The sequence below is a fragment of the Phalacrocorax carbo genome, chromosome 4 (assembly GCF_963921805.1).
Source record: "Phalacrocorax carbo chromosome 4, bPhaCar2.1, whole genome shotgun sequence".
NCBI lineage: Eukaryota > Metazoa > Chordata > Aves > Suliformes > Phalacrocoracidae > Phalacrocorax > Phalacrocorax carbo.
In genome coordinates this window covers 21,154,837-21,180,961 of record NC_087516.1, presented here as the reverse complement: position 1 = coordinate 21,180,961, position 26,125 = coordinate 21,154,837, and the positions used below count along the sequence as shown (strand labels likewise).

General features: G+C 35.1%; 1 protein-coding gene across 3 annotated transcripts in view; it reads right to left on the bottom strand.

Moving 5' to 3' along the window:
* TBC1D19 (TBC1 domain family member 19) overlaps positions 1 to 26,125 on the bottom strand; it is a 52,019-nt gene that overhangs the window by 13,128 nt on the left and 12,766 nt on the right. For 2 of the 3 annotated variants that reach the window (XM_064449260.1, XM_064449258.1), the window contains exons 4-13: positions 25,916 to 25,991; positions 18,241 to 18,315; positions 17,222 to 17,285; positions 16,283 to 16,329; positions 14,163 to 14,273; positions 13,249 to 13,321; positions 12,428 to 12,466; positions 10,032 to 10,144; positions 952 to 1,026; positions 410 to 472 (exon numbers count right to left, since the gene is read on the bottom strand). In XM_064449260.1, coding sequence (XP_064305330.1) covers positions 410 to 472; positions 952 to 1,026; positions 10,032 to 10,144; positions 12,428 to 12,466; positions 13,249 to 13,321; positions 14,163 to 14,273; positions 16,283 to 16,329; positions 17,222 to 17,285; positions 18,241 to 18,315; positions 25,916 to 25,991 — 736 coding nt within the window. The remainder of the gene's footprint in view (positions 1 to 409; positions 473 to 951; positions 1,027 to 10,031; positions 10,145 to 12,427; positions 12,467 to 13,248; positions 13,322 to 14,162; positions 14,274 to 16,282; positions 16,330 to 17,221; positions 17,286 to 18,240; positions 18,316 to 25,915; positions 25,992 to 26,125) is intronic. The other variant, XM_064449259.1, reaches the window with a different exon arrangement.

The following is a 26,125-nucleotide window of genomic DNA, read 5'->3' as shown; positions in this document are numbered from 1 at the left end:
CAATATTGGTTTGGGTTTTTTTTTCAACTGGAACACTGAATATACTTCTCAAGTCTTAATTTTTTTGTATGCCACAGACATTAACCATTTTATTATTGCAAAGCTGGAAAGGGGAAGAATATGGCTGACCGTATTCGCTGGCTTACTGCATTCGAAAGACACTGTGGACGGTCCTTCAGAGTAGGATTTTTAGAAGCCTGTCCTGCTTAATCTGTTTAAGTGTACAAGATTAATTTACAGTGTTGTTATTCAGAAGGGAAAGTATATGCAACACAGCAAACAGATGCTGTCTAGGGTCCCTGTGTACTCTGCCTACACATGAACACAAAGGCAGTCCTTACTCCAAAAATTATATAATCCCACAGGACTATACTTTCTAGCTTTTCTAAGAACAAAAACAGTTACATACCTGATATAAATAATCCTCAAATACAAAATAGTAGTCATCATTGCTTGCTGTCAGCTTTACATCCTGTAATCAAAAAATACACCCGTTTGAAGATGAAAGACATCTTTTCAGTCTCCCATAGGAGCTAATCTTAATACAGTGGTCGAAGACACTGTTTCACCATTGAATCATGAAAGAGCTGTAGTTAAGTATATACTCCATATTTTAAAATTTAAAAATGCTATATTAACTTGATGATTAAAATATTCACAACTGAAACTTGAAATGGAAGTGCTTGGACCCCAATGCTTTCTTCCTCGCAAAACCAGTTATTCCTTCAAATGAAATTACCGTTTCTTTACAACTTAACGGCTCAACTCAAACAAATGTCTTACACAAGAGCCAACACAGACACAAGGAGAGAGTTTACAATAATAAATTCACACTAATTTTTCTTAAACTCCTTAAAACCAAACTACCTAACATTTTCTTTGTTAAAAAAAACAAGTTACTGGAGTGATGAGTATATAAAGCATTTAATTCCTGTTTAGATAATCACTTACTTTGTAAATCAGGCTGTCCACTAAAAGGTCGTGCTGAATCACATTTGACTTAAGCTGCTCATAATACAAGATATCCTAAAATTAAAAATATTATCATCATGAGTCTGAGACACAACTTCAATTTATAGCTAAACTAATGAAGCCAATATTTAGCAGTTAAAAAAAAGTCAAGAAGAATAATGAGCATGAAAAATCATAATTATGAAAATTATGAAAAATCATAAGCTGCATACTTTTTGAAGCATTCTATCACTGTTTATTCTAGCTTAAGCCCTAAGAAATGAGGCAGATATTTAAGACTTTATAAAATGACCTCCCCTTTAGATAATTAATAAAATGAGAATGAAGGAACTAATTCAAACCAAAGACCAGTATCTTTCAACCTTTGGGTCTCTACAGCTAAAACCTTTCCCATGCTCAAAATCAGCATGGTTTTTTTCTTTGCTACCCCCTACTTTCACACACTTCCCCATTCATAGGTTCTGTCGTATCTTCTAGAATTAGTGAGTTGCTGCAAATATTTGATTGAATCTAAAAATGAATCTCTAAATAGTATAAATTTGTGAAAAGATGAAATGATAAATATATTTTTAAAATCTTGTGAAGAGTACAAATAACTCAGACCTTTTTTTTAAATTACAGTTATTTCCTGAGTATCTACAGAACATACACAAGGGTGAAATGATGGGGAAGTATCCGAACAAATGCTTTTCTGCTTTTGCTTATTCTGTCCCTTTCTTCTTAGAAAGGGCTCACAAAGGAAACAAAAAAATAAATATTGCATTATCATCATGTAATTCTTAAATCCCTAAATACCTCACTATCATCATGCCTACAATTAAATACCACAGTTTCATACTGAATACCACAGTTTCAAATGGATTTGGAACAAATGTATAAACTAAAATCAACAGTCCCAAAGCTCCTCCCACTTCACAAAACACTTTTGATTTCAATGTGTCTCTACAGGCACCACATAAATGCTTGATTATTCCAAGTTTCACATAATATTTACTGATTAATTATTTGGGGGGGGGGGGGGCGAAAGCTAAGTCTGGAGTAAGGATTTAGAGAACAAATGGGAAGGGAGATGAAATTTTGACAGGGAGAGAATGGAAAAAAGTAAAGAGAAGGCTAGGGAACATTGTAACGGTTCTTTGTATTAATCCAAAACTGAGAAGCAGTGAATATTATACACTTAGAAATTATTAGAATTAATACATTATCAGACTGTTAGGTTGCAATGAGGACAAAAGCTGTATTTATTAAGTACTGATAACTACATAACTACCACAGGGAAAATATTTACATTTTTCTTTCTGAGAAATAAAAAGGGGAGGTATAAGTAATATACTATTTATTTATGAAAGATCAGACACGAATGCTTACTAAATGTAAATTAATTGCAGTACAAATGTATCATTCTGTTAAGAGCTACAGAGAACTACTCAAATATTCAAGTCACAATTTTAAAGCATCCATACTGTAGTCTAATTAAGTGTACACTGTCAAATGAATAATGTCTACAGTTCTTTTTTTCCATCCCAAATGACTGTATATATATTGGAACAGAAGGAGCTAATAAAAAACCCCTCTTTTTCATGCTGAGCTGATCGCATGACTTACTGTTTCTGTTGTACACGGAAGTACTCCTGCATTAGAAATGGTACAATGAAACTCATGGCTACAAGGGGTACTAGATATTGCAACTACTGATTTATTGTAAATTGGGAAAGAGATTCTAATAACCTCATGGTTTCTTGTTGTCACTTCCTAGTTTTTAGTTCTTTAGAACCGCCCTGAACAATTGCTAAAGGCTGTCTGGAAGTGGAAAAAGAAAGTGGTATGAGGAAGGACAGTAATCTTTTGCTACACACTTACAGCACACTTGAAATTCATATGGAGAAACAAGTTTTCTTCCTAAAGTACTTTCACTGGAGGTCACACAGTGGGTCCAAGCCACAAGTTAACTTTATCACTAGTCCAGAATTTTGTGCTAACTTTTTCCTTCCTCAATTAGGAAGCCATTCAATTATGTTTTACATTTACTTACAAGAGTCCATTTTCCTGCTATTATTAAAATTATTGTAAAACCGCAACTAAAAAGTAGTCACTTAAGTACCTGGTCCATTCACCTTAACAGTCAGAATAACCTGGTATTAAGTTAAATTGCCGCTGTTTTATTCATAATTAGTGATTTGGCATGCAAGGAATGACTTCACTGAATGTATGAAGAACACTTTTTTCTTGTACAGAAATCTGTTCATAAATGATGCTCTGCTGTATTGACATAATGAGTTTAGAGTGCTAGTTTCAATGCAGTTTTGTTTATGGCATCACATTGAACTATTATTGTTATGTTATTAATCTCTAAAATATTTACTAGCTTCATATGACTTAATTCAACTGCATTATTGATGGAAGTGTAAAGAATCATGTTAATTGCAATTATGTATAAGTTACAGTTTAGTATAGCCAGTGAACAGTATCTTCCCCAGAAGAAAAACAGAAAAGCACTGAAAGAAATTTAAATAGGTTTAATCAGAAGAGGGTATTTGCTATTTGTTAATCCAGAACAACATGTCTTTAAAACATTTTGTAAAATTTCTTTTTATTTTAGCAAAAAACCCAACACAATAAAGCTGAAGTGTAGAAGCTTTCCATTTCTCACCTTCAGACTTGTGTACTGATTTTAAAAAACAATGTACTCATTAGAATACAGGGCAAATATTGCCTGAGTTAGAACAGATATTTGAATCACTTAGCCTTAACCAACACGATGTACAATTTCTGAAATATATATCCTTCCCAATTTTCCTCCTCAATTTGTTTTACTTGGTGTAAATATTTCAAGCAGTTAAAGTGGTAAGAATAAGCAACCTTAAAAAAGAGAACAACTGCTCAGATTCTTCAGCAGCTCACAGAAACTGAATGGAAGTTCTTTATAATTCAGTTGAATACTTTCTTCAGTACGATTTTAAATAAAGAGGGTAAACAGTTTATCACCTTTTCTTTTTTCATAAATAACAGTTTCTCTTTCGCTATTATGAAACCTACTAGGTATACCTATTAGGTATAACTGGGCCAACTTGGTCGTTTCTCAGAAGATAAAGCATCGTTTGCTGTCACTGTTACAATTTCGGCATGAACTAATATTTAAAACACAACTGGAAACTCCACCCTGAAAAAATGAGTAACAAATTTACATTGCAAAGATTAGCAGGGTAAAACAGTACTTAAGTATTTTAAGAGTTAAATAATTTAGTAAAATGACCAAAAGGCCAAGCTGTCCACCTGAACTAGAACTCATGAGAAAAATTTTGGGAAAAAAATCAGAAATTACTAAGAAGGTATTTGCAATGCAAAACCGATCACAACCATTCTAAGATTAATGGTTTATTTCATTACTTGTCATTAATTTTCTCTTAAATTGTGATTGCTGTGATGCAAAACGAAAACTCGGCTTGGGAATCACACCAGTTATTTAGATACAACTTGACCACAAGTAGATCTTGCCCATGACTCTTAGTAAGACAAGAGGCTTGTGATTCATGCTCTATTAATACATTTATTCCTTATATCTGAATCATAAACAAGATTGGTCACAGATTTGCTTTCAAGCCCCATGACCCTTTTGCTCAGTGATCAATTTTTCCTCACACAGTGAGAAATGTTTTTAAGACACTCACTCAAGCTTCAAAAAAGATTCAAGTCTTGTTTGACTGTTTTATTGGTTGCATTTCTTCCTCCAGATGAGACAACTGACTACTACAAAGTCTCAAGAGTGTCCAAAAACGTGGCAGGTTTCTTAGCCTAAAATGTTTTCATTTATAAAACCAAAATCTTACCATTTTCATCTGATTCAACCTTTCCTCTGTGTCTGCCAAATCTTAATGTAACCTTGATTTGTAAACTTTTTACTTTCTGAAACTGTGTTGTGTTTTTATATAGACCACAGATTTTCTCAAAATAATATATATTTTTTTATATTCTACACCTCCGAACATACTTATCTTTCCAAGCTGGAATAAAACACATTTCAGGATTGCAGTGCCCAGCCCTCTTGACCTTACAAAGCCACATAACAAAAATTTCCACCCAAAATACATACTGCATCCTCCCAAGAGCATAAGGAAAAGGGAGCTCTGAGACTAGTTTGCAGGCAAGAGAGAACAGTGTCTTTCAGCAGTACCCAGCAAAGCTAGTTTAAGCAGAGTCTGGTGATTCACCTTTGAAATTAAGGTTTGGATTACTCATCAGCCTCTGTGCAGGCACATCCCACCTGTGGCCTGTCATAAAATCCCTGGTACATGAGCTGCACTGTCACTGCTGAACCATAGGCAGCTCATGATTCATTTTTAGGTTACCCCCGTCATTTGATTGCGCTGTCTATACCTGCCTCTCAAATCTAATACAAGAAATGGGTGGGTGACACATACAACTAGGAATACGAAGAAAGACTGACATTGGGGAGTCTAGAAAGGAGACACTAAGATTTGTTGGAACTGGATGAAGCCTAAAGAATGGCAACTGGCATTAATTAGGTGAGCTGTAGATTTGGGAACAGAAGTACCAGAAACAAGTACAAAACAAAAAACTAAATAGATTACATAAAGAGGTAATGGACAAAACAGCTAAAGAAAGTCCCTCCTGGCAAATCCTGGAAGAGGATCTAAACCTTATTCTCCTTTTATCAGACACCCGTGAAATCTATTTGTAAAGTACATCTTTTTCCAGCCAAAGATGAGGACAGCCCATTACTGCTACTGGCTTCTCAGCTGTTTGAATGGTGCAGTGGGTATCTTCAGCTACTGATCCTAATCTAAATAACCCTACTGATAAGGCATAGAGTTACATCATGCTCCATTATGAACTTACTATCTCACCTATTTATTAAGGTTTTAGACTTAGGAATTACATCCAATAAAAGCATAGTAAAGCAAAGCATTACTAATTTCTGCATGCTCAAATTTCCAGAATTAAGACTGATTTTCAACCCATTACCTTAAAAAAAAATTGGAGGGGAAAAAGCCTATAAGGTAAGAAACAATTTTGTTTTTTAAGCACTGCTTGAATAGCATGCAGTGAATAAACAATAGGGTAACACACTGAACAGAAGAAAAAAATTATTAAACAGATTCCCAGTGTGTGCCATCCATTTGGTGCAATCAATGAGGCAGACATCCCAGAGGAAAAACTGTGATTTTGTGGTTCAAGAGTATATGATAAAATATATATACACACAGCAAATTGGACTGTTTGCACAGACAATATTAACCGTGACACTGTTCAGCTTTTAAATGTTTGACTTTGCAACCTTAATAATGCTCTTTTAACACAGTTTCTCTAAAATGTACCATTACAAATGAGAACTAACAAACAATTCATTGCCAGGAAATGTGTTTACACATTTCTAAATAATGCTGCATATAGAGCTTACAGTTTATCAGTTTTATGATTACGATGCTAGATTGCTAGTATCATCCCCTGCTTCGCTGTATATTAGCTTTATACTGAGGCTGAGCTTTACTGAATAAAATTTTCCAAACAATATTGGATGCTAATACACAATGCTGCTGCCCATACCAAACCCTCAATAATGTTTTACATTAAAGAAAGGAAATTCACAGTCCTTATGAGTTATAGATTCTTACATCTGTAAACGTAACAGAGCCTAAACTGCAAATCAGAATTATTACAGCAAGAAATCTCTACAACCACACAATTCAACTTCAGCAGAGAAACAGTACACAAGAGGTAGAGAAGTGCTAGATAAACCAATAACATCTGTATGAAATAAAGAAGATCATAAAACAGCTACATGTATCTGAAAACTGCTTTGCTATGCTTTACAAAAAAGAAAGCAGTATATGCAAGAAGAACATCTCAGGGTGTTAGAGTTCTGGCAGTAGTTACAGCCTTACTTCTGTGAAACACTAGTAAATGCAATCCTTAAAATGAACTATGAACATTCAGATTATAACATCGCTATACTACCCATGTGCTGTCCTACCTCATCTCTGGGCAGTCTGCTAGATCTCAGTCAGAAAGCTTGTCCCTTTAGTGCATTTATGTTTATAGTACTCAAAGTCCATAAAACTACTGTAACATAGAGCTCAGGATAACAAACACTATACTACGCTATGCAAAAACAGTCTTGGAAAATAAGATAAAAGGCTCCAATAGCTGTTACATTAAAAGGTACAGTTTCAGTTTAGCATGCTAGAAAAACATTCCTATGCACTAACATCACCAGCTTAGATGATTTTCTCCAACACAGTATATCTTATCCACAGACTTTATAGTTTCTGTTCTTTGTGGGGAGGGAGGGAGGGAGGATTTTGTATTTCACTGTTTTCCAATCCTTTATTTCAAGAATCTCAAAGTAGTGCCAAATTCACAGTCTGCATCACTTCATCCATCCTTACTTACCACTTTTTCTTTATGTTTCCATTACCATTTTCCTGCCACTTATCATCATCTTTCTCGAGTTCTTTCAGCATCATCACGAACTAATGACTCACCAATAATTCCCTGTACACAATCTACTCCGTTCAGTCTCAAAGCTCTGGACCCTGTAGAATGTCTCCTAAAAGACACTGTCAATCGCACAGGATCAAGTGTAGCCTGATGAAGTCTGCAGATGACACCGAATTGAGTGGGGAAGCAGACACTCCAGAAGGGAGAGCTGCTCTGCAGGGAGATCTGGATAGGCTGGAGAAGAGTGGGCCAGCAAGAACCTTATGAAGTTCAACAAGGACAAGTGTAAGGTCATGCACCTGGGAAAACATAATCCAGGAGAGCAGCACAGACTGGGATCCACCTGGCTGGAGAACAGCTGTGTGGAAAGGGACCTGGGGGCCCTGGTGGACAGGAAGCTCAACATGAGCGAACAGCATGCTGCTGCGGCCAAGAAGGCCAACAGGATGCTGGGTTGCATCAAAAAGGGCATCACCAGCAGAGAGAAAGAAGTCATCCCGTTCTACTCAGCGCTTGTCAGGCCACACCGGGAGTACTGTGTACAGTTCTGGTCCCTGCTATACAAAAAGGATGTGGACAGGCTGGAAGGGGCCCAGAGAAGGGCCACCAAGATGATCAGAGGATTGGGAAGCTGCCATATGAGGATAGGCTGGGAGAACTGGGTTTGTCCAGCCTTGAGAAAAGGAGGCTCAGAGGGGATCTCATTACCATGTACCAGTGCTTAAGGGGTGGCTACAAAGAAGATGGAGACTCCCTTTCTACAAGGAGTCACATGGGGAGGACAAGGGGGAATGGACACAAATTTCTCTTGGGGAGATTCTGATTGGACACGAGAGGGAAATTTTTGACAGTGAGGACAGTCAACCCTTGGAATAATCTCCCCAGGGATGTGGTTGACTCAGCCACATTGGATACCTTTAAGATTCGGCTGGACAGGGTGCTGGGCCATCTTGTCTAGCCTGTGCTCTTCCTAGGAAGGTTGGACTAGATGATCCCTGAGGTCCCGTCCAACCTGGGATTCTGTGAATACTGTATGTATATATAGTTTATTTTTCTTTTTCATCTACAGTTGACAGCATCATTTGCTAATTTGCGTAGAAAGTTAACTCAAGGTAAAATATGTCAACAAGAACATATGAATTGCCCTAACATAAGGGTCCACATGCATCCTTGCAATAAGTGGGAGCTGAATTACCATTTATTACACAGTAAAGGCACACACATAAGCACTTGTGATCAAACAGCTAACGTACCATTCTCTAGCTTACCTAACAGCAAATTGAGTTAATACCCTCACAGCAGAGACTAACCTTTTGAGGTCTGAAATATTCACATTTCATGCAGAGTAGAAAAACGTATTAAAACAGACTATAAAATAGAGTTAGCTTTTAAAGGACCTAACAATGTGGCTGACAAATATATTAATAGACAGACATAGCTAGTTCCTCTTTAAAAAAGGTAACTGTTGAAAATTGTCCATGTGAATTTCAGGAATCAGATTTTAATAAATCTATTTCTGTGACAACTCATGCCTTACATGAACATTAAATGAAATATTTTATCATTTTTCTGATTATTATCTTGGCTTTCAGTCATCAAAACAGAATACCTGGCTTTTTTATTCAATTATTTCGTTTTCCACATTAAGATAAAAATGTTCTTAGAGCATGCAGCATTTAACAGATTATGAACAGATGCAATGTAACCATCAACATTAAAGACTTCTAAAATTCAAGCTGTCACGATAACTTAAGATAAATTAAATCTAGTGTTGAGTATCTTGAGTAAGATGTATTATATTTCATTATTATTTCAAAAGCTCTTTCTTCTACAGAAAATTTGATCTTTTATTTACTAGAAACAAAAGTCTATTTTATTTTTTTCACAAAGGAATAAACTAATTCTAACACCAGACCAAATAACTTCAACCCCTTCGGTAAACTGTCAATGAACAAGATTTACATTTGTTTTTAAGTGCAAGATCTTATGATTGTGCTATGTAGTTACTAATAAATGCCCCAGGATTACAAGAAAATGGCTACATCCTCAAGGGACATGAGGTACTATGAAATTCTCACATTTATGAGCATGTATGCATGTTGTTTATATGTATGCATGTTATTTTATTGCAATAAAAGCCTTACATCAAAGTATTCACAAATCTTTTTATGGTATATTAGCTATATTGACTATAGCGTGCCTTCAGATACTGCAACAGATTTCATTGTTGAGGACTTGTGTCAAATATAAGGTACTATGAAAAACTGCTGACAATCGACATCTCACTAGTTCCTCTTTACATCTTTCCAAAAAAGTCAGCACCATATAGGAAAACCCCAGAAGCCAACCAGATCAATTGAATAGTTTGTTCTACAGTAATTTGCTCATATATCTGTTAAAATTTAGGGAAGAGCCTAAAAGACTTCAGCACAGTACGGAGTTTTTTACAGGCATGTGCATATTTCCCATATAACATTTATCAGTTTCTGTGACAACTCAGTAAAGCATGTCTATTTTGGAAAAAGATCACTGGAAGATAAGTGCTTGCCCTTTTGTGTTTTCACCTAGTCTTCATATTTCACTCGCGCTTTGCTCCTTACCTCTGGCTGATTAGAAATATTGAGAATGAGTGCCCACAGATCAGCTCGGAGTGCTGTTGGACATCCCTGACGAACATATTGCTGAGCTGCAGCACTATCTTGCTCTGCTAAAACTGTTAAGAAACAAAGCAGGTAATGAATTGATGTCGTTTAAGACTTCCAAAGTTTATTAAATTACTAAGTATTTTAATTTTTAACTTTACAAACTGGTTTACCATACTGTAAGCATTAGCTAATGGGAAAATATCTAAAAGGTCTGGTTTCCACAATGTGATTTAGAAGTAGTTCCCTGGGAAACAAGGCAATTGATACTAATAAGCAAGGCTATACTACCTTCTGTCACAAAATAGCACTTAGTATGTATCCTCTTAGTATGTACCTATGACTACATCAAGGCTAGTTGCAGCTAGTAGGCTGGCCACAAAATACTCTTGTTTAACTATGAAAGGTAACTCAGTTCAAATAGAGATTGCCACTCACTATGGTTTTTTTTGTTTCCCCTATTTTTGTGTTAATTATATTATCTTCACAGATAACCGCGGGGCAAGGATTTTCCATTTCAGAGTATACTGTCATGTTCTCTCATTATTGGTATACGTACTCTGGAGGATGAAGACTGTCTTTCTCAAAAGATTTTGTTTTTCCTTCAGATTGACGTAAAACAAATAGCCTGCTGTTGACAGGTTTGCCTAGACAGGTCATTGTTGTGACGCTTTAGGCTATTCTGTCACATGGGCTTCATCCTGAACACAGTACTGTACATACCTTAGGGCTGATTATTTCATTCCTTACTTAAATCTATAAACTTGAAATACAATGATCTTTATCTGTCCTAATCTGGTAGAAGTGTTGATTCCCATCAAGGTTATGTGATTAACTGTGCCCTTATACCTGAAAGGTCTTTCACAACAGAGAGAGAGTTGGGAGAATACTTCTGTGAGATTATCTAGACACTAGATAGGTGTTGTGCTGGTATTCAAAAGTTTCCAAATCTGTATCCTCTGATTCTTCTGAAGTCTCTCAGAAACAACTTGCTTTTCTAAACTTAACTAAATTCAATATTCAAAATAGCCACCTGGTGTGACTTAGAAGGATGAGGTTTGGAATTATAAAGTTATATAACTGATTCCTCTCTCCATCCCTCTCTTCTTAAATACTGAATAGAGCAGCCTACCAATTTTCTGTTTAACCTGCAGAGCTCTAACACAGAGGGTGTGTGATCCTTTTTTCCTAAATGAAGAGGGCAAAAAGAAAAACCGTTCCTACATTCCCCACAAAACTTTAGAAAAGAAAGACTGTGTCATCTCAGTGTCCATGAGTGTTTACCTTATTGTTTCTAACTGAGACACAAAATATTAAAAAGTAGTTTTGCTATATACTAGATGGGTTTTACTAAATACAAAAAAGAAAATTACCCCACCTTGGCAATACGTCTAATGTAAAAGCAAAATCAATGCATCAGTGGCAACCAAAGTCATAACCAACACCCAACAAAGCATGCAGTAGGATTCCCACTGAATAAACTAAGATTTCAGTTTATGGTCAAGGCTCTTAACTTATATTTTTACAAAATTTTGTGGCTTTGCGTATAGGGAGGAGGGATAGAATGAAGACCACAAAAGGAGAGGTAAGAAAGAAAGGTCACTGTTTTGTTACTGAGAAAAAAAAAGGGCGGGGGGGATGGAGGACTTTTGGGATGGTGTCCTCTCTATTTTTTTCTTTGATGATGAGAATGTTTAGCAGGAATCACAAGAGACAGTAAGGAGCAGATACTGATGGATTTAAAACATTCCTTGTATGTTTCTCCTATAAGCAAACTTGAGCTACTAAATTATTATTTCTTCTATCTTTCCCTTTCTTTTGTAGGTTATTTCTTAACCTAGAAAAAACCTGAAACTTCTTCAGACAAGCAGTATACAGAGATAAATGAGTGCATTTTCCATGGTGTCTAAGTACTACAGTACTTAGCAAGTTCTGCAGTTGCGAATAACTATTGAAAAGACTGTTCTGACGCACAGGCGTAAACCCCATTACACTAATGAGAACTGCGTGTGCAGAGAAAGGAGTCCAGAGTCTTTTGATTTTAAAATGAAATTCAGTAGTGGCATAAGTTACCACCAAAAAGTTATGTCTTTATGCTTCCTATTTCATTTTTAATGAAATATCTGTGGAGCTATTTACTGGTAGACTGCAAATGCCTGCTTCTCTGTCTCTGCCTAAATTACAGTGGTATTACTGACTGTCTCTGTCTAAATTACAATGGTATTACTGACTATGCTTTGCGTTAGTCTGTTTAAATTGTTAAAATTCTAAAAGGTATATGTAATTGAGGTAGAAATTTTCTAAATGTGTTCCTAACTACTCAGAGTTTATTTTAGATGAAACTAGATCCATACCTTTCTGTCCAACTCGCACATGTTCATTTTCAAAGAACTCTAGAAAATTAAGAAATAAAAAAGAATGGCAAAAATTAAATTAAAAAGATATCCCAGCTAGTATCATATTTTATATTTTTACTACACACCACTACATTCAGCTGATTTTTATTGCTAATGCCACTAAAAATTAACCTGCATCAGCATCAATGTTCTTTTTCAAAAACTAAGAAATAATACTACAGAATTTTTTCTTGTCTGAAGGACACAAATACCAAAGTAGCCCTTTACCGCATGAACCTAGACTTTCAATTAGGTAAGTTTCCATTTAAAAAGAAAAATCACTTGCTACGATAATGCTTTCAACTTTTATATGGAAAGACCATTTCAAAACCTGTTTTTACAGGAATAAATGCATACATGGAAAACCAACAGAAATTATGCACTATTTAAGGTACTGAATATTAATATATGGATATTTTCTGTAATATTTTCTTAGTTATTTAAAAGATGTTTGTATATATGCCTTTCTGTTAGTTGGCTTAACATTCACTGATATTTTCTGTATTTTTGGAGACAGGCAATTTTGTCCTCCAAACACACTGAAATTAACATATTTTCAATTTAAGGTAATGATTTTACATCCTCTCCAAACCTGACCCTTCATATTTTCAGTGCTTTCTATTATTAGCCATATTTTACTGAGAAAATCACTACAATCATAGTTACAGAAGAAATATTTATGGTTTACCATGGAAAAAATACACAAATTACTTGATAACTGCAAAGTATTCTACTCATTAGTGTCCTATTTAAGTGACTGAAGCACAGCATTAGCTAACCAGGAGGCACTTGTGCTGAATCATCAATACCCAGCTGTCCTATATTTAAGCCTAGTTCACTGAAGTCTTCTTTCTGAAAAGAAACAAACCCATAAAACAGTAATTAGCAATGTTTAATTTTCTAAATCACTAGACATTTCTTCTCAAAGGCTTAATGCAAATATTTTCCAAACCAAACATAGTTCTTTTACGTGTGTGTATCTATATTAAATATGAGCTCAGGTTTTTACAGAGAAAAATCTCACATCAACTCTTACTTAGTTTTAGGAATAGGCCCAGTTTTCATGTCAACTATGAGCTACATCTGCATGTAATAAAGTGGTGATTGAAAGATTAGGTTACGGATATCTAATTCCCAACACAGGTCTAAGTTTTTCTACTAGCCTAAAATCTTCAAGAGTCTTATCAGTGAAACATTAAGAGCAGCTCTCCCATTTTCAAACTATAATACTAGTACCGAAGCATTTCCTTTCATCTACAATCTGACAGTAAAGGGATTTTAAATTGCTTTGAGAAGAAAATTAGAAGCTGATTGACAGGTTACTCATCTTGTACAGAGTCAAATACAACTGTAGAATTAAGGTACATATTTACATTTTTCTTTTACAGAAAAAAATAAGTGAATGATGTGTACAGAAAAATATTTTTGGCACAAATCAAAGCTGTGTGGCATAAAATGAAAAATTCTATACTGGCTGATAATTTGCTGTTTATGTTTTATTTTTCATTAAAAACATCTTTTCATAATTTTTTTTTTTACACTCTGTTTTAACTACATATTTAAATTGATTTTCACTTTCAAAAGGAGAAATTTATCATGATATTAATATTCTTCCTTATTGTTTAGAACCTCATTCATTAGCAAGGCAAAATAATTCTTACAGAAACTTTTTGTAAGAAAAAAATATACTTACCAATTCTGGAATATCTTTAACTTTTAGAGGAACCTGAATTAGCCCCAGATGATTTCTGAAACTAGGCTGTTCTCCATTTTCATAGTTTGGGTTTCGAAGATTCATCAGTACCTTAAAAATGGTAGCTCTGTCATTCCTTGCATATATTCAGAAAGTTACATTCAGAACTCTTCTTACCATCAGTATTACAAACAGTATGTTCAGCATAAAACCATTTCCTGCAACTATCGTATATATACGTCCAAATTACCGAATTATATCTCAACATCTTCAAAATCAAAAAGAAGCCAAATTTTTAAGGAAGCAAACATATTCTACTTTGAAAAGTAAGCCTAAATTATTAAATTAAAAAAGGAGAAAACACTTTTGATATATGGGATTAAGTGCTGGCTACATAGTACTGTCTTGATTAAAAATCACTTTAGCATTAAAGCCATTCAAACGCCAAGAGTATATTTCTGATGGCTACAATATCCAGGATATTCTTCAGAATTACTTTTTTTCTGAAAGAATTTTCATCAATATTCTTACACTGGCAATCCCACGTATCTTTCAGTCAAAGTGCTACATAATTTGCTACTAAAATAATTTCTTATTAAATGCCAATACAGAAAAATACCTTATTTTGTTTAATTAAAAAAAAAAAAGGTACAGAATTGAAAACCTAACATAAGGATAAAATTCAAGAGACAGGAAATCATAATGTCAAGATAAGTAACTTTGATCTATAACGACATTTACACCCTCTTACATACTGTTATTCCATGGGTATAGATTTTGATATTATAATGTTCAGCTGGTAAGGATTCTTTCTAAGATGAGTTTCCAGCTCTTAAGAAATAGTTCCACACATCCTACCTCTACAATTCTCAGATTTGTACGTATTCTAATACCACATAAACTCACTGTCAGACTTGTAAATTAAAGGATTAATGTAAGAGACTGCAAGCTCTGGAAAGAAAACAGTATGAAAGAAAAAAGTGACCTTGCAGGTGAAGATGGATTTATTTACAGATTCAAGATTAAATACACAACTTGGCTTTTAGTACAGTGATGGAAAACAGAATAAATAAAAAATTTCCAATATTATTATAACTAACAGAACAAAAGGAGCTTTTCAGAAATGTAAGAAAATGGATAGAAAGTTTATTGTTGGATTCAGAAATATATTCACAATTCATAACCATGAAACAATATAAACTTCAATCATAAATACTGTCTCCTCTACCACTACAAAAGACATTCCACTAATCTTGCACTGAATCACATCAAAATATTAATGCATTAATTCGGACTGATAATTCAATACTAGACTTCTAAGTTTTATTCTGTAAATGAGGAGGCCATCTTAACTCTATAATTCTACACTGTCATCATGCTCTAATCAATTTGTTTCCTGAGTAACTCACAGGATAGTCAGATACGGATTTTTTAAATTTTATTTTCAATCACATTTTAATGCAAAATCTCCCACTTGTCACCAATAAGTTCACTGTCATCAATAATGTTTAGTGTCTGTCCTCCATGCCTATTCTAGCAACAGCTGGCAAAGCAAGTTCTGTCTTACTAAGGTGTTCTGTGCCTGAACCATACAAAATGATAAGTACTACTGTCATTTCTGACTTAAAAGGTTCAGCAGTCACCATTTTTTTAATGGTTTGGTTTCATTACAGACAAAAGCCTCCAAATTCCACAAAGTTCAGTTTCATGTTTGATTTTTCAGACTTCATAGATAACCTACAGTTTCAACTGCGTACAGGCCTCCTATCTACCACCAGTCTATCAGCTTCACATATTGCAATTCATCAGCTTAACATACTGCAATTTAAAATGTAAAACAATTTATTAAATCAGTTGGAGAATTGCTCTCAGAGGAAAAAAGTTAGCTCCAAAGTGATTGTTCTTCTCTTTCTCCGAAGTTTACCACAAGTACAATTTAAAAATGAAGGTACAAAAAAAAGAAAAAAAAGACAATAGCATTTTGTTTTGTAAACAAAACACGGACTCATAAAACACATCCCAAATTTCACTTGCTATAAAGGACAACTTGTCTGAAATACACTTAATTATTTTTTCCACTTCCCAGTCAATGGCTGAGATACTGTTTCATAAATGCATACCTCAAGAAAATCTTTAGGTGCATAAACAGGCCGGAAGAGACTTAAATCTGAAATCAGATATCAATGATGCTATGTTAAAACCAAGAGATGAAAAAACCATGCCATTTTCCCATAGCTGTAACACAATCTAGCAACTTCAATAACATATTAGAGCAAAGATTAAAATAACGTTATCGAAGATATCATGGCTACAACCACCACCTATCCTCCAAGATCATGCTACTGTTAGTGCCTTAGTTTTGTAAACCCCAAGTAAGTGAAAAGTAGTCACAGGAAGCTTTTTACTTATTCCACATAAGTCTTTAGATTGAACCATGCTTAGACACAGGGCAGATAAAATATACAAAAAAGGGTTTTTTTTAAGAGCATACACTGTTGAATTAAATGTACTGCTGTGAAATAAAAAACAGGGACTTGTCATATACAATCCAGGAAAAGTGTTTGCCATCACAGAGGTGGTACCGCAATACAAACTAGTACCTTTGCAAAATTACTTCTTTTGAGGAACTTGGATACGAACTAAGGCGACACTTAGCCTTGTTCTCCCAAAGGATAACATGGCTGACTATTCTGTGCAAGTGTTATTTTTATCTTTTGTTAATAAAATATCTGAGCTCAATTATCCATAGTTCTGAACATTTTCTTTCTATTAGCCTGAGTTTACACTAAGAGGAGTGCCCTAGCTGTATAAATCTCTAAAGCACTGGAATGAGGATTATTATATCATAACCTCTCAGTGACGATTCAAAAGTTACAACAAGAACTTGAAACAAAATAACAATTAAGTATTTATTTATGCATAATGACACGTTACCAATGAGAAAAAAATATTTAAATCAGTTTACCTTGAAGTCATTACACCAGTCTTTGACTGATATGATGTGTATGCTATTTTTCTGTGTACAAAAATTTAATGGACATAAATTTAGTTAACCTTACCTGGTTCATCAGTTCCCATTTCATTCCATTTATTAAGCAGTTCTTTCTGTTCACTTACAGGCCTCTGAAAGGCACAAGAAAGTAACGCTTCTTTTTTTAACAGAATCAGTAAAAACATGCCTATTTCAAAAACATAAATCAATACAACACTTTAAAAAATAGTTTGCACTAGCAACACAAACTTAGCTTGCTTACAAATCATCCCCAGCCTGAAGTTATATTCTCCTGTAGGAAGTCCAAGTTCCAGTTCAAAGAAAAAAGGAGCCCACTAAAGAGTTTCATGTGTTTACTAATGGATTTTATGCTATTTAGTAGTCAGTTTCATACTACTGAAGATTGACTGTTCATTCCATAGAGCTGTTGGACAAATTCCCGTCCCTGGCACAGTCATGAAAAGCAAACAAACACAACTGCATCCTTTATCTCATATGATGAACCATAGAGGTTCTGCTACCTATCATAGATACAGAACAGGAGAAAAATAAATAACAAAACGTTCTAACATTATTCCCCAATTCCATGATCTTTAAAATAAAAGCTTCTAAATTAATAAAAAACCAAACCAAAAGAGAACTGAATGAATGACAATCAAAATTAGTGATGTACCGGTATCTCTGCCTCCTAAAGTACCAGTTCAGCTATAGCTTTCTGCAGCACACAAAGTATATTGTGTACAGGCTATGCAGCTAGAAGTTATGCAGCCAAGACTGCACACAAAAATGTTCTATTAAGGGCAATGAGCATAGCAATTAGCTTTCCAACGTGCTGCTCCCTCAAGAGGCTAAATACTGCAACAGCAAAGAGGAATATCTGCCTACAGACTTCATCTTTTCCCAGGTTGAGCTGATGCATACATTGCCACTATCTGTGAAAATTATCCTGTATTAAAATTATTTGGATACCAGCCTTGCAGCTCTTGATAACCATGTGCAAAATGACCATTACATTACAAGTGTGCAAGAAGAGGCTTAATTTCAAAAAAATGTCAGTTTGGCAACAGAAAGTTAATAATACGTTACCTTCTGTGCTAGTGGGATACTGAGCTCTGTGCACATGCTGTTTAAACTTTTTAGGATTCGCTTCTCCCAGCTTCCCTAAAATGCACAAAAACATTAAACTACCCGGAATTTCTTTTTCCTCCCACTGCATTTATCATGTAATAATAAGCAGCTTTTAAAAGTCATATATAAGAAAGGATAGCAAGAGTCATTGACAGACACCTGCAAAAACGTTAAGAGAATATTTACATCTTTGTTTAAATGGAAACAATAGAGCAGACAATTTCATCATTTACATCACAATAAAGAAACAGAAAAATGAGTTGTTCACATTTCAGATCTCCAAAAAGCACGTATTTCACAACTACTGATTTGTGACACATGCCTAATGATCAAGCTTCCTTATATGTCAAAATTTAACAATTTTTTCAAATTATTATAAAGCAGAACAATCAACTGTACAGAGAATGTCTTCTCCACTTTGTGACCTGAAGAGTGTGCAAGTCTTTTTCTCCACAAAAGGTATCTTAGATGTTCTCAGAAGTTAAAAACTTAGAAATTTGGTATTCCGTAATGCTCAGAAAAATAGCTCTTCTAAAATAAAGCTTAGCAAATAGTTCTCTAATCAAAGAGAAAACCAGAAGTAGACAATACCTCAGTAGCAAGTGGACAGCTTAAAGAGCAATCAGATTCTTCCAACCATTGCATTAGACTTCAAACGTACCATATGGTGCCTAATCCGTGGATAATTCCTCTGAGGTTAATGCCAACTAGTACTGACTTCCCAGTCAACTGATTTAGGATTTCGCTTCCGTGATTACACCAGCACTGGTGGGTTTTATAATTAATTTAGTTTTCTGTGGATGATGAGTCAGGCCCCAATAAAATGAATGCAAAGGCTCCTCTTAATGTAATTTAACTCTATTTATTACTTGTAATTTGCTCTAGACACAAATTCTACAACAGTTAGTTACTGTCTAACCACATATTCCTCAAACTTAAAGTTCTGTCTGAAAGAGGATGCAGTTTATTAGACAGGAAGCAAGTGAAGGGAAGGGCAGATGTTCAAATGTTCTGTTAAAAAAATAAAAATGATATCTTGTCTATAATTGTTTCATTTTCACTTCCATTTACAAGGTACTTTCATTACCTTTTCCATCAAATGGAATAGCTATCTTTCACCAGAAATTTCTTCTCACAATCAAGCCATCCTTTCACCTTCTCTTGCATAAACTAAAAATCTGAGTATTAATTGTAAGGAATGTTTTCCAAATGGCAGTATTTTTTATAATATTCTGTAAAATATTTTTATTTAACTGTATTATCATATTCAAATGCCTTCCATACACTGCAGTTACACAACACCATGCCACAAACTGGTTATTCTCTCACAGAGGGGTGGTGTAGAGCATGTACAGTACCCTGTTTTGCTGAGAAGTGGGGTTTTGTGGCTGGAGGAAATGAGAAATGAGAGAGCATGAAGGCTACCAAGCCACGTAGGATAAGAAAGTGGAAATAAAGAGAATGCAGAGGTGTTAGTAGCAGTTTAAAAATCAAAAAAGAAGCATGGATATGCCTCAAGATATAAAAGCTACAAAGGAGGCAGATGGCAGGTTTGCAACAGAGAACCACTCGTTCCAAGGAACTCAAAGGTTGATATTCTTGGTGTGACTGACAACTGCCAGACCAGACATTAACCTGCTTATTGCACTGGGGATGCAACATACTAGTAATAAATCACTTCTGGATACTCGTAAACTGTGCCATAATTCAGCCTTCAAGACTCTGCCCAGTAAAAGATGTTCAAATAAAAGCAACCAAGTCAAAACAGAAGTGAGGGTTACACAGCCTCTCCAAGCAAGACACCCTCCCCCCTCCTCAGGACAGCAGTTACCTGCAGTGAGCAGAAACAGAACGCAGGATCCTTGACTGAAATAAAAGCCAGAGGCAGAGTTCATAAAGTCATTTCATTGATGGGAACAATAAATTTTCCAAGATGATTCCACTAATTTTATGAAGATATTTATCACTAAGAAAACATGTTTCCAGGATTGCTATGGTTACAGTGATAACCTTCAGTAAAATAGTTGAAACTGAGGAAGGCAATACTGCAATTTGGTAACAATTTCAAACATGTCTATTACAAATCAAATTTATCTTATCCTGTAGCAAAGTAATTTATAAATTTCACTGCAGTTAAATGAAACTGGGTGGGCAACAAATAAACTAAACAGAAATAAGTCACAACTGCATAAACTAGCCAGGATTAGTTACAGTTTTTTCCACAGTAATGAATCCTAAAGTTCTTTCAGAGTATACCTAATAAGACCTACTCTGCAGGTGGTAGAATTCAAGGTCTCTGGACACAGATTTTATTTGGTACATTTTCTCTAATCAAAACTTGTAAATTTCAAAAAGAAGAGAAATACAGAAACTGTGTTGGTACTACTTTCATTCTGATGCTCATGAACTTTTCATTTGGCCTCTGATAAGAGGCATAACTTAATTTAGGACACAAGAAACCAGATCAATACATGATCTAAAGGAGATCTGAATATCTTGTACTCCAACTTCTGTAGCAAGAAACAGAAATTCTTTTAGGAATAATAAAAATGTTATCAAATTTCTTTTGACTTGAATACTTTTCAAAGAAAGCACCATTTTTCTTTACCTACTCTTCAAGCACTCAAGTCTATTTTCTCAAAGAGATTTAGAAACTAGGAAAGGTGAATTGACTATTGAAATAAGACATTTTAAGCAGATCTTTAGCAGTCACAGCATTAGAGTATGTAACATTGTAATATTATTTTTTTTCAGAGTCTACCAGTCTTTTTCAAGAAAGAAAATAATTTAGCTGGTTTTTGTCCTTTAGGGATTATTTAACTCTTCTGGAGGAAATTAGGCTATGGATAGGAACATTTCTATTATACTTTGGAAAGTTCCTAGTACCCACGCTCTTATTGAAATCAGCTGTAATGTTACTCTTATTTTAAATAGGACTGGGGAGTTCTCTAGCTCGTAACTATAATCCTACAGGTCAGAATGCTTTTTTGATTGTGTGACCATATAGCATGTACAACATGGGGAATCTGGTCCTAGCTGGTCAAAAAAACCAACCAGAATGTCAACAGCAAATACAGAAATGTACTTCAAGGTAATTTTCTAATCAAGGCTGTTGTTTATGTATGGACTTTCTTCAAAATGCAAGATCTGAAAATGAACAAAGAGGAACATAGGAAAATTTAAGCACTGGGAGGAAAGGATTTGCTTTAGCAAAGCTCTACTTCAGTAAGATCTTCACAGATTTGGCTAGAAGCATGGAGGAAAGGAATCTAATGAAGCAAGGGACAAACAGGTTAAAACACAGACAATTATGGTCTTCTACCTTCCCAGAATTCTGAACTGCAGCCCGCCAGAGAACAGTTTCTCTTTTCAGGTCCCTGTATATTTAGATAACCAGCTGATGCTACTCGGGTAGAACACACTGAATTACCCTCAAGATTTCCTGAAGTAGTACATCAGAATTCTCATTTTTGTAAATGTACTCCAGCACCCTAGTTTTAAGAACTGCCCGTTCCTTCAGGAAGGTATACAGTATCGCAAAAGATCACCAGAGTTATGTTTCTGACTGCACAAATTTCAGATAAACCTATCATTTTTTCATTGGAGACAACTTTAGAAATAATGGAACAAAACTTTAAAGAAATCAAGTAAAAATAAGTATTATTAACTCAAACAACATGGATTCTCCAAAGCCAGTAGAGCATCTCAGCTTACTTTGAAGATAGCTAGTTAATTTAATGTTGCCTCCCTCTGGAGAACACCACCTTTCCCACTCCTGTTGTGGTAAGCAGCTGCTGGCACCAGGCAGACTTACTCTGACACAGAATTGGCTGCTCCTTTCCCATTGTCTTACTCCTTATGCTTTGTAACTGGACAACAGGGCATCCTTTCTTATTCATCTATCTCCTCCTCAAGTTTACTTGTTTAACATTTCTCTCAAACCCCTGAAACAAGCTCCTAGCTTACAGCTAAAACCTGGAAAAAGGATCTGTATGGATTAAAACATAGCAGTGCAAATTTATGAATGATATATTACAGGACTATAATGATAAAAGTTCTTGTTGAGATTTACAGCATTTGGGTTGTTGTGAATTTTGTAAAATCTACATATGATACAACTAAAAGACAGCTTCATGGGAGGTATCAGACTGTGGAAATACTTCCTAACAATTCTTCAGACGCAGCTTCTTATGCTTCTTTGTAGCTCTTTTTGCTCTTATTTTTATGTTGTCCGTTTCATTTCTTCATTGCTATTTGCAGCAGGCTTGTCCTAATCCTAGCAAAGGCTTTCCCAGTCAACTCTGGGAGCAAAACAAAGAGTTGAAGAGGTCTGCAATCATTTCATCTCATCAAAATGTAGAAATGAAAATAGCCAATACAGCAGTTCAATGGATTCAGGAATATTTCAACTCACATCAGCCTCTGCTGGGCAGGTAAAACAAATTAGCAAAGTTCAAATTTTCAGTCCTAGGATCTAGTGCTAATACTTCGTCTGCATTAAGATGCATAGGGTTTAAGCAATAACTCTGCAGCTTAACAAGGCGGGAAGAGGTGAGCTATCTCTCCAAAACTGTAACCAGATCAAATAGAGAGAAAATATCAGAGATGTGAAATAACCTTATGTTTTAAAGAAAGATACTAAATATTATATCTGCCATTTTTTCAGGAAACAAAAAAAAAGACCTAGTATTTCTCTGTCTAGGCAGGACCTAAACAATGACAGACTAAAGCAGCTGTACTCAATGATTTATCTGGACCAAAACACAGGCCCAGACCTCCAGCACACTTGATTAGAAAATATACATTATGCTACATTCAAAGGTATGTAAATATTAATGACAGCACTTTTTCTACACAGGACAACACCACAACTACATGAATGATTTACAGCATTACTATTCATTGCTCTATCCTTTCATAGAAAGCGGTTTTTCTTTTGAGGTAGGGAAGAGAATACAGTATAAAAACATCAGTCTGCCACCCAAGAATGAGAAAACAGAAGCAATTTGGGGAGGAAAAAAAAAGGGTTAATTATGAACAGTTTAATATCTACTCTAGAAAAATACTAATATGGTTTTAATTACTGATTCAAAGTAATTCTAATAACTGATATAAAAGTAAGGTGGTTTTCAGAGAGTATTATCCTTCTTTCCAGAATTCTGAAATACAGCAAAATTAATTAAGATAGTAAAAGATAAAGAAAACATCAATGAGCTTGTAACAATGGAAACAGCATCTTAAACAGTGGCTGTGCATGAAAAAAAAGATAGGCTATGACTTATATAGAAAACATGTTTCTGCCAGGACAAATTTTGTTGATAGCACCAAAATATTCTTTTCCAACTGTTGTGATGCTAAAAGACAAATAAGGTGAAAAAATCTACCTCCAAATAAAACAAAATCAGTCTTCTACCCTTAAAACATTGATTAGATTTCTGATAGCTAATCGAAGTAAATTGGTAAGCTTCCACTTTTATTTCTCTCCCAAAAGGTTGTAGCAACGTGTATATTTGCATCTTAGCTATTTCCAAACACTTTAAACAAAACAAACAAAATCATGGCAACACTGACTTCGTAAGCTTTTTACATTGTTTATTGCTCTTTAATCAGAGAGAGTAACACAATTGAACCTAGTTGTGATTCAACTGATCTGATCATGGTTGTTTCCTTATGGACCTATTACCTACAGTGATAAACAGCGTTCATCTTGAAAATCAAATGCTCACACATACCTCAGTAATTTTAGATAATATGTTAAATCCTTAACTGTGTATTTATTACTATTTCACAACTATCACCATTTATCAGTATTTCTCTATGAAAAGGATTCATGTCTTTACTGAAGAGTTTTATTTCAAGAAAGAATTTGAAACAGGATCTACCAGTTTTGGCTGGAATAGAGTTAATTTTCTTCAGAGTAGCTAGTATGGTCCTGTGTTTTGGATTTGTGACCAAAATGATGTTGATAACACACCAGTGTTTTGGCTATTGGTGAACAGTCTGTACATAGCATCAAGGCCTTTTCTGCCTCTCATCCCACCCCACCAGTGAGTGGGCTGGGGATGCACAAGAAATTGGGAGGGGTCACAGCTGGGACAGCTGACCCCAACTCACCAAAAGGCTACTCCATACCATAGGACATCATGCCCAGTGTATAGAGCTGGGGGAAGATGATGGGGGGGGGGGGGGGGGGGGGAGGGAGCGTTTGGAGTAATAGCGTTTGTCTTCCCAAGTAACTGTTACAGGTGATGGAGCCCTGCTTTCCTGGGGATGGCTGAACACCTGCCTGCCCATGGGAAGCAGTGAATGAATTCCTTGTTTTGCTTTGCTTGTGTGCATGGATTTTGCTTTACCTGATTAAGATAGATAAAGACAGTTTAATAGAAGGGCAAAAGTGAGAAAACTTGTGATACTCTCCCCCATTCTGCTGCAGGACAGTCAGCGAGCGGCTGAGCCACTTACCAGGGTTAACCCACTCCAGAGGATAGGGATGCATAATACCCTTTGAAACAGGGCTATGAAATTTTGAAACTAGTAAAGATAGGACTTCTACTTATTCCTAAACTATTAGAAAAACAGTCCTTTCTACATATAGCTAAAAATATTGGTTACTGTAAGTATTGTATACACTTTTATAAAATAATAACCAATGAAACTGGTTTAGACAAACATACACATAGATACGCCTTTGTGGTTTTTGCATTAGTAAACTGATAAGAGTGATTATTTTCAGGCAGTAAATTGTGGCATTACATTTCACATCACAGAAGAAAACTTATTTAATACAATCTTTGTCCCCAAATGCTAAAGACTGAAACCCAGGACAGCAAGATAAGACTTAACTGGAATATGCAACAACATGACTGAAAAAGTAACACAATTTGTTAAACACCTTGTAAAAGAACACTGCGCTATATTTCCAGGCACAGCTGAGTTAAACACAATTTTATCCTTACCTCAGATATTTTGGTTAGATCATATTCTGGAAGCATTTTTTAATGGTTTTATGTGAATTTTTAAAATTTATTTCAAATGACATGTATTGGTGAAAAAATACAACTAATGAAGCAAAAATATTTTCTTCCTGATACCAAAAATCCTCATTTAAACTTTTATTGTCTGGTTTCTCTTATTCTCCTTCAATACACCTTACGCTCCTTAGCTTTATACTTTTCATCTTCCTTTCACATTTCTAAGTACTAAATAAATCTCTTCTTCCCGAAGATCTTGCTATCTCTGCAGCCTGTTGTCTTTCATTACCAAACTGCCTGCCAGCGTCTCATAACAGTATTTTTGGAACCTTAAGTAAAATGACCTTTACCTACGTTTTTTCTTCTTCCCAACAAAATCAAATTCTCCTCCTTGACATATTTCATATTGTTTCTATTCTACTATATTCACCTACCTGCCACTACATCCTACTTCCTTCATGGCTGGAGAATTACTTGAGCATTTTTTCTACGTATGTAAAATGTCACATAGAAAACATTATTATTAACTTTGATGCAATTACAAACTTGTATTTTTCCTAAGGTATACAAAACTAGAAATTGTACAATAACATTATAGAGAATAAATCTCAAATAGTCTAATCAAAGATCTGACATGAATGGTAAAATTGGTAACAACCAACCTGTGCTTTCCTCATATAAGCTAACGGTTCTTTCATATGCTCAGGTGGTGCTGCAGGATGACAGGGCGAAGGAAACCTTAAAGAAAGTATAGTATATTTTAAATGTTCATATTTTTATTTTGCTTAATTCTGTATTTGTAAACCTAAATGTAACTTCTTTCATGACAGCACTAGTAAAACCACTGTGTATGCTGATCAAGAACTAAAAAT